Raw genomic sequence first — 16,566 nt, 5'->3', positions numbered from 1 at the left:
CCAAGGGCTGCTTTGAGCACTCACCACTACAGCAAAAGCCAGGGCTGCCACCAGCCACAGTGCCCCATGGATTGTTTTAGCTCCTGAGGGGGTCCAGAGGTCAAGAACCCGGAGCCTTGGCTGACAGAACCGAGGTGACCCAGCACACCATGGCTGAGCCCTGAGGGACAGAGCTGGCCAGGCTGCCCAGGGCAGAGTCCGGGTCCTGCTGTGGTGACAGCTCTGCCACAACCCCTGTGATCAGGGCAACCACATCAGGCAAGGGTAGGTTCCTCCTCCTGATCCCACACACCCTTTTCTTCCCCCTCCACGGGAGGTCCCAGACAGGATAAGGAGCCAGGGCAGGGCTGACACTCAGAACAGGGGACAGGGCAAGGAAGCCACACCAAGAAAACAACCCAGGATTTACTACAGAAGTGTTCCCAGCCAGCCAAGTCCCAGCAGCAAGAAATTATTTCAACATTTTTCCTTAGAAGAGTGGCTGGCACCCTGCCCCAGCCACCAGAACCTCTTCCAGGCAGCCCTGGCCACAGGGACATCCATGTCACCCACTGTGACACCCCAGGGCAGAACCCAGACCCCCTGCTCAGGGATGGGCACTGCAGAGCAGGGTCTGGGGGTTTCTTCTTGCAGAGGATAGGGAGCCCAGGCAGCTCATCCAGACCTACAAAAAGAGGGACAAGGCCAGAGGGAGCTCCTCAGGGTTGATTTATTGCGAGGTGAACCCATTGCTGCAGCTACAGACACACCATTTATGAAAACAGTTACTTGGCTTTACAGTATCACAGCTCAGCACTGTACAACAAAAATCCTTTTGTACAAAATACTCTGTTGGCTTTATAAAGTTACTCCACAGTATGAAAACACCCTGGCCTGCTTTCTGTGACACTTGGACCAAAATAAAAGCCCAAAGTGACCCCCCCACAGCAGAGGGAGGACAGCAGTGACCCCACTCAGCTGTCAGAGGGAGACACAGACAGACAGACAGGAAGGGTCAGACAGACGTTTAAGCCTGTGTCCATCCCTCTCACAACAAAGAGGGATCTCAAGGCTTTCACAGGAGTTCTCTAAAGAGGGGCAGGGGAAGAGAGATGTCTCTAAAAACAGAGTGTATGGGGAGCCTTGGCTGTGGGCAACCCACACCCCAAACAAAGCCTCCTCTGGCAGCTGAGGAAGAGGCTGGGAAGGGGAGAAGCCCCAGTGGGGAGCAGCTTCCACTCACTCAGCAGGAGTGGCAGGTGGAGACCCAGGCTTTGCCACAGCCCCACCTATTTCTCCCCCAAAACTGACCCAAAATACACTTCTAGGAAAAAAAAAAATACGCTTCTATGAAAGAAGTTCAACATTTGATAGGTAAATTGTAAAAAAACCCGAAGTTTATTTGAAAAAAAAAAAAATAATCCAAAGACCTCAGCCTCTTACATGATTTCTGATCAACATTTTCTAGAACTTGAGAGCCTTTAACCTGCTCCACGTACATTGGGATATTTTCCAGCACTAAAAAATAAAAAATAAATACATACAAATTCCTTCCTCCCCCTTACATGTCCTAGACGTGAGTGATTAGGCACCCACCGCCTGAAGATCTCAGTTGAACAGAAGCAAGTAAAAGGTTTCTCTAAGAGATATAAGAGCAAAAGCAGGCCTGTCTCAGGGATGTACCATCTCCACCCACCCCACCACCCTGCCCAGGGTCAGGCACCCATACACCTCTCCGGGTTGGACTGACCAGTACAGGGATGCTCTGGTGGAAACCCACCCCAAGAGGGGACCAAGGCTGGCACCCCGACCCAGCACAGCCAGCCAAGCCCCTGCTGCCTCCACACCATTTTCACATCACCCAGAAGTGGGCTGGGAAGGGGCACTGCCAGGGCAGAGTCCGGGGGGACCCCAGCCCTCCCCACTGAGGGCTCGGTGATGCTCCCCACCCCAAAGAGCAGCCAATCCTTCTCCAACCCCAATATCCCATGAGAGCACAACTACAAAAGAGGAATTTTTAAAAAACTACAGTAGCTAAAGTGTTTTCAAAAAATACCTAAAGACCACCTACAGAGCCAGGAGGCACCTGGCATGGGGGCTGAGGACCACCCTGCCCCGTGCCCAGATCTCCCCTCCATGGAGGGCCAGCGGTAAGAAGCGTCTGAAGCAGTATTCATCTGGGGCCAGCCCTGAAGCCCATCGTGCTTCAACAATCCAGCATCCTGCTTTTTATGGCTTTTTAACAACAAAACTCCCCCAAACACACAGATACACACGCACATCCCCACCCCAAGCAGAATACAGAGCTAAAGCACAGTTGAGTTAAGGCTTGTCCAGACTCAGCTAGATATGAAGACTGTAAGGCACGTATTAGTACATTCATGTTACTGTTAAAAAGCCAGACTATAAAAGCCCCCCCTGCCCCCAAACACACGAGGATACTGTGTGTGTGTGTGTGTAGTCCTGTTACCTTTGTTGAACACAGATGGAAAGACAATTCAGAGCCTGGTTAAAAATGAAGACCTGGTTTAAACACTTCTCACGGCCGCCCAGCACCGGCGGAGCACAGCCCCGGCCACCGCGCCAGGGCAGCGGCGCTTCCCCGACACTCCGGGATTCAGACCCGTCCCTCACATGTGGCTCTCCTCCTCTTTGACACCATCCTCCGCACTCTTCTGAGGCGAGGGGGCCACATCGTTGTTTGCCTCTTTCTGTTTCTCGGCCTCGTCGATGTTGGTCTCCTCCTCCTTCCCTTCCTTCCTTGCCTTCTCCTCAGCTTTCTGCTCCTTTGCCACCAGGCGGTAGTTGATGCCCATCCCGATGAAGAGGTAGATCCCAGAGATGATGAGGATGACCCCACAGGCCCAGTACGTGTACTTGTAGTCACCATACATGTCATTGAGCTTCCCTGAAGGACAGAGAGGGAACAGCTTAGTGAGGTACCCCCAGGAACTGCTCCAGGTTGTGGAGATATTCCCAAGCCCATCACCCTCAGCTCCCGGCCCCTGCTCTGTGCCAGGGGCTCAGCCTCCACTTCCTCAGCCACCCCTCAGATGCTAAAGCACCCTCAGGGCTGGTGCTAATCTCCCTCACCCCTGCTCCTGTGCCAAGGGCTGCTCATGGGTCAGGGAGAGCCTCCACCACCCTGTGAGGCTGGGCAGAACACATCAGGCATGGCAGAGCCTACCTAGCAGTGGGGGTCCCAGAAGCACAGGGCAGCATTCCACAATGGTCACCAGCCCAACAGCACTGGAGAACCGCTGGGCTCCCACCAGGTCCATCAGGGTCTCAAAGAGGACTGAGCTCAGCCAGCCAAAGGCAAAGCCGAAGAAGCCAGCGTAAATGCAGAAGCCAGCATAGGTGGTGGACATGGGGGCCAGGAGGTGGCACACCCCGTTGTAAACCACAGAGATGGCGAAGAAATACTGCACTCTGGGTCTGATCCACTTGGTGTTTGCCACAAGTCCCATGGAAGGTCTGGCCACCATGTCTACGAAGGCCAGGATGGAGAGCAGGAAGGCTGCAGATTCACTAGCAATCTTCTTGCTCTTTGCGTAATTGCTGAGAAAGACCAAGGGAGTGAACAGCCCAAAGAACATGATCACGTTGCCTGACAGATAGAGCAGGAAGCCCCTGTGTGTGAACAGGGACAGGTCCAAGAACTTGTTGATGGTCTGGAAAAACGTGGTCTTCTCTTTCTTGGTCTTCCCACCGATGAGATCTGTGCTGGTGTCACCGTCATCCTTTTTCACCGCCTTCCCAGCTTCCTGCAGCACCTCCTTAGCAGCCTCCTTCTTCAGCTGATCAGGCTTGGGGCCTATGGGCCGCATCAGGGATCCAGCAACGCAGCAGTTCAGCAGGAGACCACCGAGGATGAGGAAGCTGCCACGCCAGCCAAATATACCAAAGAAGAGCTGGTTGACAGGTGCCAAGGTAGAGAGGAAGACGGGGCTGCCGGCCATGGCCAGCCCGTTGGCCAGGGGACGCTTCTTGAAGAAGTACTTGCCAATCATGGTCAAGGCTGGGTTCAAGTTGAAGGCGAGTCCAAGGCCTGAAGAAGAGGACAGAGAAGGGGCTCAGGGCTCAGCCACCCCATGACCCAGCAGCACTGCCAGGCTGGGGGTTTCACAGCTCCCTTCCAGCTGTGTTAACTGCATGAGCAGCCCCCAGGCCCCACTGCTGACCTGGGAAGATGCTCCAGGACACAGGCAGGAATTTGGGAGCACCAGGATTCATGCAAACTCAATGACATTCCCTAATAATTACTCCTAATAGTTGCTCCTCCCAGCACCTCAGGAGAGGACCTGCCCCCGTGGCAGCCCTGTAAGGGCAGAGGTGTCACTTACCCCCTACCACTCCCACGCAGAAGTAGAGCTCCTCCACCGTGTTGCAGAAAGAGGCAGCAATCAGCCCGCAGCCGGAGAGGCAGCCACCAGCAATCATGATGGGCCTGCTGCCATACTTGTTGACCAGGATGCTGCTGATGGGACCTAGGAAGTCCAAGGAGATACGGCCAGATATCAGTTATCTTTGCACTAGAGACAAAGTAGATGCACATGAGGACGCAGAAGGTTTGTCACAGCCTCCCAGCTTTGGCACAGTGACATTTCACCCAGCAAGAGAAGCAGGGAAAGGACAGGAGGTTCAGAGACAGACAGAGATAAGAGTGATGTTTGGTTAGGGCACAGGCAGGACCCCAGCTGGAGAAGTGAGGCCCCGGCCAGTGCCAGCACACTGCAGCTTCTGCCAAGCACCAGGGGCCGCGTGTGGCTGCAGAAACATGGGGACTCCTCCAAGCCTCCCGTGGGCTCAGCCAGGAGCTGCCAGGGCACAAGACACTCCAGGGACAGGAGCTGGGGCAGGGCAAAGCCACCAACCCCACACAGTGAGCTGGGGCTTGGCTGCAAAACAAGTGTACAGCAGCACCCATCACCAGAGAGAGGTTTCTGAGGGACACAGACAAAGCTGTGAGGAACAGCTCCAAAAGGCACAGGTGAAGGTCCCCAGAGGCTTGCAGAGGAGCAGCACTGTGCCACCTGTGGGAGGCCAGGGTGCTTCTGTTTTCACTGCTACCCCTACAGTAGGAAGAGCCCAATAGCTCTGCAGACCCTCCTTTTAAGTGCTTCACTATCAGGAGCTCTAATCCAAAGCAAACAGTGATTAGATACTCCAAAGCATGCTCTACAGATACTAAAATGCATTTAAATAAACTGAATGAACATCTATTGAATATTAACAGACCTAGCTTTGCCATTAACAGATAGCAAGGTTGTCAACATGTTATTCATGGGTCCTCGGACGCTACTTGACCTTTCTGCCCAGTTTAAACAAAGCCTGGAGAAGGTTATAAAGCCCTGCTAGTGCAGAGGCCACCCTCAGCATCCCACTCCCCACACCAGAATCGGTGCCTCCCCTGTGCCAGCAGCTCCACATCCCCAGGCCCATGAGAGGCAGCACCAGGTCCCAGGGGCTGCCACAGCACCCCAAGCCCCAGACATTTGTGTGCAGAGCACTCAGCAAAAGCTGTACCTTGAACTCAGCAAACGGGATGCCCCTGGACAGAGTCTAAAGGCAGCAGAGGCCTTTCCTCCGGGAAATACAGCACAGAGCAGCAGATTCAAGGGCAGGGACCAGGAAGCCAGCCAGGCAGCACTGTGTTCCCTAACCCTGATAGCAATTCCCTTCTTTTTTTTTTAGTTTAGTTTAATTAAAAAGAATAAATTGCTCTCAGCCCTATTTTGTAGATCCACATGAAATATTTCTCTGAAAATGGAAACTGATCTATTCTGATTATTCATGCTGTGAAAAAAGTTTAAATGATGGAACTAGAGTTCTCTGTAATCCTCATGCAGAGCTGAGAAAGGGGCATTTGAGATTAACAACCCCCTCCTCATACCCTGACTATGAAAGCACAGGGTGGCTGCAGGACACACTGCTCCACCACCCCAGCCCTGCCCAGGATCTGCCCCAGCACGATACCATCAGCCCAGGATGTTTTGCCAGAGCACAAACTACATATTTTTGCCTCCAGGCAAGCACAGAGTTCCCACAGAAAGGTCCCCAGGGAACAGGGAGAATGGGATACACATTGTGACCACTCTGGCACAATTCAGACCTTGCAAAGGGTCTGGGCACAGGCTGCAGAAACCTGGATGGAGTGAGATGAGCAGCAGCATGTTCCCATGCTCTGGCATGTCAAGGATGCATCTGCACAGGTCCAGGGTACCTCCAGTATCCCTGCTCCTGCTTTGGGTAAGTGGTTCAGACTGGCAAGGTGCTGGGACCCAATGGCAACAGGTCAAGAGGAGCAGGAGAGGTGCTGGTGTCAGCACAGAGGGAAGGGGACAGGAACACAACCCCAGGACCAGGCAGCTCCAGGCAGTGCCACCCATGGGGCACCCAGAGGGACCAGCTCTGAGCTGTGGGGAGGAATGGCCCAGATTGAGCCTCATTAAGGCAGTTACACAGTTTACAAGCTTGTTATAACATCAGAGCAGGGAAATGTGCTGGTCGCTTCGCTAGCTGAGCGAGGACAAAGCAGAGCCTGTTCCCCCAAGGAAAACCTCGTGCCCAGCCGGGTGCTGACGTCAGCTCCTTTCGATGCACAAATGCAGGACACAGGCACTCAGCCACAGGCACCCAGCCAGCCGGGCACAGCAGCCCTACAGGCTCCCATTTGCCTCTGAAGTGGCCAGCAGCAGGCTCCCAATAAGAGTTTCTTTCAACCCAGAGCCCCAGCACCAGGCTGCATGTGCAGGCGGGCAGAAGAGGTTGGGAGCACATCACCCCGTGGGGAGGACACTGCCTGCAGAACAGCACAAAGCACACAGCCCAGGGATTGAAAAAAAAACAACCACCCAAAACATAGCTTCTAAAGGATGGGGGAGGGGAACTGCTTCAATTTAAGTAGTTTTGCTTCATTCTGCTCATGTCTCTGCACTTCCATTATGCTCTGTCATCCTCAAACAGCAACAAGCTGCCTACGGTGCTGCTTGGCACTGAGGCTCAGTGCATGCCAGAGCACAGCTGAGCCATCCCAGCTGAGCAGAAACTGGGGACAGATCCCTGCATACAGCCACTTTTTGCTGGACTAGATAAGAATTAAAAATCAGCATCTTATCTAAAATGAGACCCCAGGAGCAGGGCTCCTACGCATGGCACAGCAGCTCCCCTGGCCTTCGGTGAGCGCTGGGAGCAAACACAGAGTGCACAGCACACTGTAACAAGGACAAGGGCAGAATTACACAAGGCGTAATTCCCCAGAAAGATTTTATACTTACAGCTTTGCAGGAGGACAGATTAACCTGGTTTTTGCATTCTGGGCACTAAGTAGAACTTTTTGAGCAACCTCCTTCAAGAAAATTCGCTAAGGGAAGATTTATTCTCACATGAAGAGAGAATTCCACCTTTCAACAAAGTTTCAGATTTTCTCACAATACCAAGGTGTGAATCAGACCCAGCAGAAGAGCCACATCATGTACTGAGACACAGGCATGTGTCCTGGTGCTCCTGGTCCACTTACCTCCTGCGTACATAACAGCCAGCATGATGGAAGAGATCCATGAGACTTTGCTGCTGGATGCGTTGAAGATGACCTCAATCTCTTTGAAGAAAACAGTGATGGATTTGGGGAAGGCATAGGAAAACCCAATGGAGATGAAGGCTCCGACGACCACAGCCCATCCCCATCCTCCTTCAGGAGGAGTGTATCCCACAGGGCCCCCGACGGCCGGTGGCATCTTGAACCGAGTTGGCGGTGGCTTAGTTGGGGTTCAGAGATCTGCAAAGAACAAGGTATTGTTCATCAGCTGAAAATAGATGGCTGTATCCCTGCTCCTGGTTGTGTAATGGCACAGCTGCAGCTCTGCTGGCAATGCTGGCACAGCATCCCTGCCCTGGACCACCACTGAGAGAGCTGATCCAAGGGGAGAGCCCTCATGGCTCACCAGCATGCTGCCCTCATAAGGCCACCCCAAAACACACACATTGCAGCTGGCCTTTAAGGGACCTGGCCAGCAGGTATTTATGAGCAACAAATTTAAGACATGATACCCTGCCCCAAGCCAAGAGTGCAGGCAGCAATCCCACCAGCAGCAGCCAGGACACAGCAGTGAAGTGGGCAGAGCCACTGCAGGTCCTCCAGGAGGACAATCCCAGCACACCAGGACATCCTGGGACACCCCAAGCCACCCGGAGCAGGAACAGCACCCCTGGGTTATTAAATGCAGACACCCCAGGGGAAATATGTCCCCACACAGGAGCCAGAACATCTCCACTTCTACAAATAAAGCACAGGCGGGTGTCACAGCACAGCCCCAGCCTGGCCAGCCCTAAAGGTCAGAGGCAACAGCTAAACTTAGCCAGAGCGGTGACAGGGGAAGGTTCCTACAGCTGCCCAGGGACTCCTCTGCAGCCAGATCCTCCTGCCTCCTCCCCTACCAGAAAGGGCAGCAGCAGGTTTCACAAAAACACCCAAGCATAAAAACAATTCCCCTGAAAAGCTTAAAACCAGAAGAGAGTAGAAAACAAAATAAATGGGGAAACGTCACCCAAGCTTGCTGAAATGTGCAGTACCTCCTTAGAGAGGCTGACTGGGAGCAATGTGGGGACAGGCAGGGTCAGGCTGCTCACTCCTTCCCTGCACTGCAGCTGTGATGCAGCTGGATCTGGATCCCTCCCTGGAGCTCTGGTTACTCGGAAAATGAGGCTGATTCAGGCAGCAGAGAGCAGCACAAGCCATCCCAGGAGGAAACGCAGCTGCTCACAAACATGGGTTGCAATATGCAAAGCAAGAGGAATTGGTGCAGTCCCCAGAACTCCCCTGGATTTCAGAAGAGGCTTTCTGAAGCCCCGTGACCCTCCCCAGCAGAGCCCACCCCTCGCTCTTCACTTCTCTGCCGATGCTCTGGTTTTCAAACCCTGCTTCGAGCAGGAAAGTTTTCTCCAGAGCTCCCCTGGGTCTCTCCAGGCACAGCATCAAATCCGGAGCAGCGTGCTGGCTCGGGGAGGTGCAGCCTCCTATTTTTAGCACACATCCATTCAGGCTCACAGCGATTACCATCTCCTCCACCTCTGCTGACATGCCAGCACCCATCTGGCCCGTCCCCTCCTGCCCTCCGCACACCACACAACCCCACATGTCCCCGCCTTGCCTTCTCTCACTCCATCCCTCTCCACACACATCCAAGGACAGGATGGATCCAGGTGTTCTACTGGTGACCCCACCGTGGGGAGCCCCGGCTCCCAGTGGGCACTGGAGGCAGCAAAGTTACCTGATACTGCACCGGGTTCTCCAGAGCCACCTGACACCTGGAGATGCTCAGGTGATGCCTTGGACCCAAAAGGGAGGAGAGGAGGCAGAGGACTGCCAGCCAGGTCCAGTGAGCTGCTAAGGCTGCTTTACCCTGCCAGAGACTGATTTTTTGGGAAGTATTTCCCTGCATCCTGGCCAGTCCAACACATGACTACCACAAGCAGATCCCAGCCACCCCACTGCTCCAACAAAGGAATCATTTACAAGACACTGCCCTGGACACGTCCACAGCTGAACTATGCCCAGGAGCCAGAGAAGCCAATTTCTTCTCCTGGACACCTGGGGACAGCAGCAACACTGAGTGACCCCTCCAACACCAGGCAGAGCCCACACCAGCAGATCCAACTGTAGGCAGAGCTGGAGCCAGCACATCCCCAGACACCAGCCTGGGGATGAACACGCCAGGCTCTGCAGTCTCACCTTTGTCCCCTCAGCATGGGGAGAAGCCCACCAGACTGTTTCTGAAAAGCCACTATGAACACCAAGTTGTGCTTAACATCCCTTTTTCACACAGGCCACACATCAGAGTCTACAGCCCCCGCCTGCTTTGAGTCACACTGAGATTTCAGTGTTCAGTGAACTTTAGAGCATCATCTCAATACCCTGATTTGTCTGAAACATTTAAAAAATAATACTACCAGGTGTTGGCAATGAAAACTACCAGCAAGGAATAAAGTCTACTTCTTAGCACTAATTAAAACTACTGGCAATATTAGCTATCCAAAGCAAAAGCTGGGGGGTGATGATGAGGTGTTTGGGATTTTTCCCTTCTGCTCCTGAGACACACAGAGGTTTAATTCCCCACCACTCCTGAGAAGCTCAACTGCACTGAAATTACTGCTTGGTTCACCTATTTGTTCTTTCCCTGTGAACAGCATTCCCTCCTTCTGTGGCTGCACAGGTGGCATCTCTGCAACAACCTTTTGGCAGGCCAGACATGACCTCTCTTGCATTGCTGAGGCACAGTAAAAAACCTTGGACTGAACAAGACTCAAGCCCATAAAGCAAGATTCCCAAAGCTTGACGCCAGAGGGTTTACACGAGTTCTGCATGCCACAACATTTTTCCCTGACTCATTGAAAATCCTTAAGACAGACCATTTTTAGAAAGCTCTTCCTTCAAAAGCACTGAGGCTCCTTGCTGATTTGCTCCACACAGAAGTAGTTTCAAGGGAGAGGAAAAAGAAAAAAGCACACCAGGAAGACAGCTCAATTGGAAAGCCTCCCTCCTCTTTGCAAAAAGGAAAGGAAAAAAACAAAAAACCACCACCCTGAACATAGTTATGACATTTACAGCTCTGTTTTGGAAGAGCTGCAACGTGTAAGACGTGTTTGGAAATTGCATTCAAAGCTGCCAGGCAGCCAGCTACGGTTTGCCCTATTAGGACATAAAATAACTGTATTTGCAGTAATTAAAACTGATGAGACTAAGTAATGACTGCAAGTATCACATCTGCTCGCCGTAAATGTCTCAAGTAACCCACAGGAATGGGTAGCCTACAGCAACCCCCTTCTGCTCAGCACTGGGAAGCGCAGGGATTGAGACTTCTTGGGAAAGGAGGACTGGACTGTATCACCTCAAACCAGATCCTGCAGAAGATTGAAACCCTCTCCCTCGTTCCACACACAAGCAATCTTATCCCTTCTCCAGAGGGGCCTGGAACAGGAAGATTTTGAGACTTTTAGTTACATAATGCAGCAAATTGCTGCGCTTTTAAAAGCCCCAGACTGGCAGTACTCCAGAGAGGAAAGACAGAGGCTCACATTTATAAAGTGCTGCAAATGCCACAAAATATTTCTGGGGCAAACCCTTTATGAAAGTGCCCTCACATCGCTGGTTTTCAGGGTCAGAGGAAGCAAGAGGTCCCCCCACCTACGCAGGGGCCGTGCCTGTCACCACACACCTCCACCTCCCTCCCTGCACATCCCTCCAGCTCAAGGCTCTCCTGCTCACCCAGCATGTGCTGCCCTGGGACCTTACAAAACCTCTCCCAGGGACTAGGGCAGTGAGAGAGGCTGGAGAAGGGCAGGAAGCAGATCCTGCAGCCCATCACCACCCACACAGGCTGGCAGAGGTTCACCAGCACCTCAGCATGTTCCTCCTTGGCAGCTGTGAAGTCCAAGGTGGCTCATCCCAGCACCACTGCTGCCCAGCTGCTTCCCCTCCCAACCACTGCTCCTCCAGCACTCTCCTGGCTCCAGAAAAGGATGGGAGAATTCCTGGAGTGGGACCTCCACAGCAGCAAGAGCCCCAGGGGCATCCCTGCTGTACAACAGCCATTTGAGTTCCTTCTGCCTCTCTCAGATGGACACAGCCTTTGGCCAAACTCTTACACTGGAACACCCAGTTCCAGTTGCTCCTTCCCAGCAACACCAGACTTTGATCTGAGGGGACTCCTGTCGTGGCCAAAGGGAGGACACGGTGGAGGAAAACTGCTCCTCAGGAGCCTGGTGAGCAAACCTGTGAGCCCCATCCCAATGAATTATCCAAATAAGAGCCTAAAACACATCTACCCCTCCCCAGCAACGGGAGGGGCTCTCTTCACAGCTCTTCCAGTGCTCAACACGCAGTGGGGCAGGAGAAGGTCAAAAACATCCCTGGGGAACATTTATCCACGTGGGGAGCCAGCAGACCCCAAGCATCCCTGCCGGTCCCCAAAACTAAAGTGCTGGCAATCACAAACCGTCTCCAGCCAATAACTCTGTAGCTTCAAATTCCGCCGTTTTCTGGCCAGCAGCGACATGAAATAGAGATTGTTATGAGCTAATGAGACACCAGTTTTAAGCGGGTTTATAGCATTAAGCACGGTGCTGTAATTCCAGCGATCGTCCACAGCCGGGTTTAACCTGGCGGCTCACGGCCTACGTGACTGCCCAGCGCTCGCAAGGGCTCTGCACCAAGACAATGGTCGATTGAGGTCCCGCTGGGGGGTGAGGGGAGGTCAGCAACAGGGGCAGGCCTCGCTCAAGGCCGTAGTCTGCTCGGGCGAGCCGAAGGTTTTGCCAGGAGCGTCCTGGGGCGCCCAGCGCAGCCTCCGACGTGCCCCGGTCTGCCGGCCCGGGGAGCAAACCCGCAGACAGCCCGACGCCACGGGGCTCGTTGGGTGCCCTACTCCAACCCCAGCGAGCCCCGGCCTGCCGAGACACGGGGCAGCCCACACACCCCGCCGGCAGCCGCAGCCGCAGCCTCCCCGCACGCCCACCGCCGGGCTCCCCATCAGACAGACCCCCAGCCGGCTGTGAGGAGCTTGGTGCAGCAAGACACGGGGATGGTTGATGGGGAGCCCTGGGGGAAGAACAACCAACCAGACAGAAGGACGGGCACTTGCTTATGCTGCCCCTCCGCAGGGTTTCCCAGTCCCACCCTCAGCACAAGCTGTGCTCTGCCAGGAGCAGAGCAGATCCTCCGCACACCAGTAGCGCTTTGGAACGCTCCCGGGACACCCTGTGCCCGCCGGGATAATCCTCAGAATGATAAAAATGTTTTACAGAACAGCATCGGCATTCTTTCATTAGATACCTGCATCACCAGCCAGGGATGGCCACTCCAGGTTTCATGGCAGAGCAGGACAGCAGTAGGCTGCTAAAACCCCAAAGTCACAGCCTTACACTCAATACACAACTACTGCTCCTCTAGCCCAGAGCAAGAGCTGGGGCTGCCTGTGCTCCCAGGCACCACCGTGTCACAGCCATGCCACCGCAGGGGTAGAGGTGGGACACATTCGGAGCACTCAGGTGACTGTGGCTTCAGGAACTCTCTCTCCAGTCCCACATGAATTTTCTTTGGCTGCTGCACAACTACACTGCAGCAGCTTTAAGGGCAAATTTGAAAGTGACTCATACAGACACCACGGGTAAGAGGCTCCCACTTTCTCTACAGTCACTGTTATAGGCTGATTCCACAAAAGGAAGTAGGAAAAGCTATAAAAGTGCAACAATGAGATCAGCACTAGTGCCTAATGGGATACAACTTTCCTCCCTTAGCCTACGTGCAACTTTTCAGCTCCTCATAAAGAATATATAAAATAATAGCAAGTTACCGGGTATTTTCCACCTTAACTGCTAAATACATCAGGCCAATTGTGTGGGATCAGAGCCAACAGAAAGCACATGAAACCATTCACACCTTTTTCAAGACCCACCCACCGGGAGGGGAGGATGCTTCACACCTTCCTGGGTGGGGAGACAGGACCAGGAGATTTTGGGGCAGGGAGATTTGCGGTGCACTAGCAAAATACTTGCTAGTAATTATGAAATCTATCACTGCAGCGATTAATCCAAGATCGAGGAAGCTCCTTCTCACAAAGCCACTGAACAGGAGCTTCGGGGGGTCCTCCACACCTGGAGCCCAGACCCGCCCCCACCAGCTTTTCCCTGCATTTGACCCATTTCTCAGCCCTGCTCCTTGTAGACACAGCCAAAAAGCCCCAGAGCAAAGACACCCAGGAGAACCAGCCAGCACTAAATTACCTCGCTTAGCATGAAAATAGGATGCCTGAGCACCACAAAAAGGCTTAAGGCTCACAGAAAAGCACAAAACCAGCACCATTAGCTTTCGGGTTTCTTGTTGATGGAACTAAAAAGCTTCTTCACAGAGGAAATATAAATCCCAAGCAACCCTTGCGGGAAGTACCAGACCTCCCCGGGCAGGTCGGGAGCGCGGCAGAAGGGACTGAGCAACAATTTGCTATGGCAGAGAAGAACACAATCCCCCACCCCCTCCGACTGCTGCTACAAGTTATCCACCGTTTCCCTTTGATCCGCCAGCTCATCCTCTTTTCTCAGGTCAACTTCTGCCCCCGAGAAGTTCACCTCGGCACACATGCACTGCTGCCAGTCTGCTGCCTGCTCCCTGAGCGATGCAAAAAGCACATTAGAAGGCGCCTCTCCTGGGTTCCGAGCCATGCCAAGGTCTTGAGACCCTACAGGCTGCACATGCTGACCCCAGCAGCCAGTCACCATGCTGGGAAGACTTCACCAGCTCACCCACCCAAGAACCTTCCAACACCCGAGTGCCGATGCGAGCACCCGAAGGGGGAGCAGCCTCTCGATACTGTCCCAGGCAGAGGGCTCCAGCTCCATATCCAGGCCGCCCCCTCCCACCCCCAGCACTGCGGACCCACCCCCTCTCGCAGGACACCCACCACGCGGCTCCGGCAGAGCCGAACCGCCTCCCCGAGTTCCCCTTCCCTTATCGGGGAACAGAGGCTGCGAGTAACCACCTCTGTTCGCTGCGCTCCAGAGCTATCTACACCCGCAACGCGACGGGGCCAGCCCCTCCCGTGCAGGCCAGGAGGACAGCGGGGGTGCCCCGGCCCCGTGGGACCCTCCGGCCGCAGCGGGGACGAGCCCGACGGGGCAGAGCCACGAGAAGTCCGGCAGGGTCTGCCTGCGAGATGGCCTCGGCCCTGAAGCCAGCCGGCACCGGGCAGGGTGGCTGGGAATCCGGTAACCCTCCCCCACTTCCCTTCTCTCCAGGCAATGGAGCGGCTGCGGGCAGGGGGCTCATGTTCCGCCCCCCGAGCGGTTACAAACGCGCTCCCCAGCCGCCCACCGCACCGGGCTGTGGATGTCGGAGAGGCCGCCCCGACACAGCCAAACCCGCCGCCCGCCCCGACAGCGCGGGGCTCCCCCCCGCCAACCCCCGCCGTGGCCCCCAGACCCACCGCACCACGTGCCCGGGATCCCCCTCCCGACGGGCCGGGAGCGGAGGCCTCGGGGAAGCTCTCGCAGTGAGGAACCCAATCCGACCTGCATCCCCCCCCCTCGCCCAGTCCACCCCGGTTCGGTTCGGTCCCGCCATGTGGGCGGCTGTGACGCCAGGCCCTACCTGCACGTGCCGCCGCCGGCCGAGTGCCGCCGTCCCCGCCCCGCCGCTATAAGGGCGGAGGGACAGGGCGGGGGCGGGGGGCGGGCGGGGTCTACCCGAGCACCTCCCATCCACTCCCCACCCCCCCGCCACGTGCGCACCGCCCCCGCTGCCCCGGCACCCCCCGACACCGCCCCGGGACCGGCGGGGCCCAGCCGTGCTCACCGGCACGTACCGCGCTGCCGGGGGAGCGGGGGGGAGCGCAGCCCCGTCCCCAGCCCCCGGACCCCCTGGTTCCCGCTGCTCCGGATCCCCGATCCCCGAGGCGCCCACGCCGTTCCGCGGCTCACGGTGGCGGCGGGGAGCGGGTTTCCGGTTGGTTCCGATGGCAGCGGGCGGGGGCCGGTCCGAACGCGGCATCAGCCCGGGGAGTCTTTGTCCCGCAAGCGCTATGGCAGCGGTGCTGCGGGTGGCCCCGAGAGAGGGACGGGGACAAGGACAAGGCGAGCCCGGTCCGGCCCAATCCCTCCTCACTGTGCCGGGCCAGCCGTGACCCCGGTCTCGGTGGTCCTCGCTATGATTCTGTGACCCGCTCCCTCTGGGCGCAGCACGCTGCCACTTCTCTTTATTATCGCTCTCTTGTTGCCTTTCTTGTTCACCACAAGATCTCAGACGGTCGCTGGCCGGAGCTGGGAGCCCGCAGCCTGCGCTGCCGGTGGGAGATGTTCCTCGTGTATCTGCTGCTAGTTTAGCCGGAGCAAGCCCGGGCAGCCGCTGCCACGGATGTCAGCTCCATATGAAAGCAGCTGAGGGATGGAGACAAGCGGGATGCCATTGGCGTTCCCCTCACAGTTCGGCTTTGCAAGGAAACAGGCCCGGACTCGGGGTACCCAGCACCCCACTGTGCAGGAAAGGCCCTTGCTGGAGGAACGTCCCCATCCCGGGCAGAACTCCTCACCTTCCGAAGGCAAAACCAGCTGTGGCACCCGAGCATCACCCGCTCTCCTTTCTCCACGTGGACCAAACCCTGCACAAAGGGACAGTTACCTGTGGATGTTTTCCAAGAGCTGCTCTCTCCTGCAGCCTAATGACACTAATTGTCTTCTGGGTTGCATGTCTAATGCTATAATTTGTTTTAGAGCTCGAAAGAAGTGTGGTGTAGTTCAACTCAGAGCCCGAAGAGAGAAAGAAAGGAAAAGCATTGACACTGCACAGATGGAGGGGAGCAGCTGCCGGGGAGGTGTGAGCCCTCTCGTATCAAAGGCAACAACCGCTCCTCGCGTCGCAGCCAGCGTGGTTCCGGGGATGCTCTGTGCATGTCGAGGCACTTAATGGACCAGGTGCACTCGATAAAAGAAGACCAGGGACTACCACAAACTCATTCACCCACTTCTGAGGCAAAAACCTCGTAAAACAAAGAGCGAGTGGGTGGGAGGTTTCGTGAGCAGCAGGGTAAATAACAATTT

At 55.3% G+C, this 16,566-nt stretch overlaps 1 protein-coding gene across 3 annotated transcripts; it reads right to left on the bottom strand.

Annotated features, from left to right (window-relative positions):
• Nucleotides 1-695: 695 nt before the first annotated feature.
• Nucleotides 696-15,192, bottom strand: SLC16A1 (solute carrier family 16 member 1). Of its 3 annotated transcripts, none has more exons than XM_030465306.1 (5): nt 15,122-15,192; nt 7,502-7,759; nt 4,326-4,469; nt 3,167-4,030; nt 696-2,887 (listed from the first exon to the last, which is right to left on the bottom strand). In XM_030465306.1, exons 2-5 carry the CDS (start codon nt 7,716-7,718, stop codon nt 2,610-2,612), a joined length of 1,503 nt encoding a protein of 500 aa, XP_030321166.1. In that variant the 5' UTR covers nt 7,719-7,759; nt 15,122-15,192; the 3' UTR covers nt 696-2,609. The 3 variants fall into 3 exon arrangements, with proteins under 3 accessions (XP_030321166.1, XP_030321167.1, XP_030321168.1); XM_030465307.1 differs by lacking the exon at nt 15,122-15,192 and adding an exon at nt 14,958-15,043; XM_030465308.1 differs by lacking the exon at nt 15,122-15,192 and adding an exon at nt 12,812-13,010.
• Nucleotides 15,193-16,566: the final 1,374 nt, after the last annotated feature.

Source organism: Calypte anna, chromosome 26 (genome assembly GCF_003957555.1).
Source record: "Calypte anna isolate BGI_N300 chromosome 26, bCalAnn1_v1.p, whole genome shotgun sequence".
NCBI classification, from domain to species: domain Eukaryota; kingdom Metazoa; phylum Chordata; class Aves; order Apodiformes; family Trochilidae; genus Calypte; species Calypte anna.
This window is presented reverse-complemented; position numbering and strand designations above follow the sequence as displayed.

What these genes read in the sequence shown, in the direction of transcription:
- SLC16A1 (XM_030465306.1), bottom strand. Translation starts at nt 7,718, where the DNA reads ATGCCACCGGCCGTCGGGGGCCCTGTGGGATACACTCCTCCTGAAGGA. An exon ending in GGCTGTTATGTACGCAGGAG is followed by an intron (nt 4,470 to 7,501) that starts GTAAGTGGACCA and finishes TGGACTTCCTAG; the next exon opens with GTCCCATCAGCAGCATCCTG. An exon ending in TCTGGGACCCCCACTGCTAG is followed by an intron (nt 2,888 to 3,166) that starts GTAGGCTCTGCC and finishes TCTGTCCTTCAG; the next exon opens with GGAAGCTCAATGACATGTAT.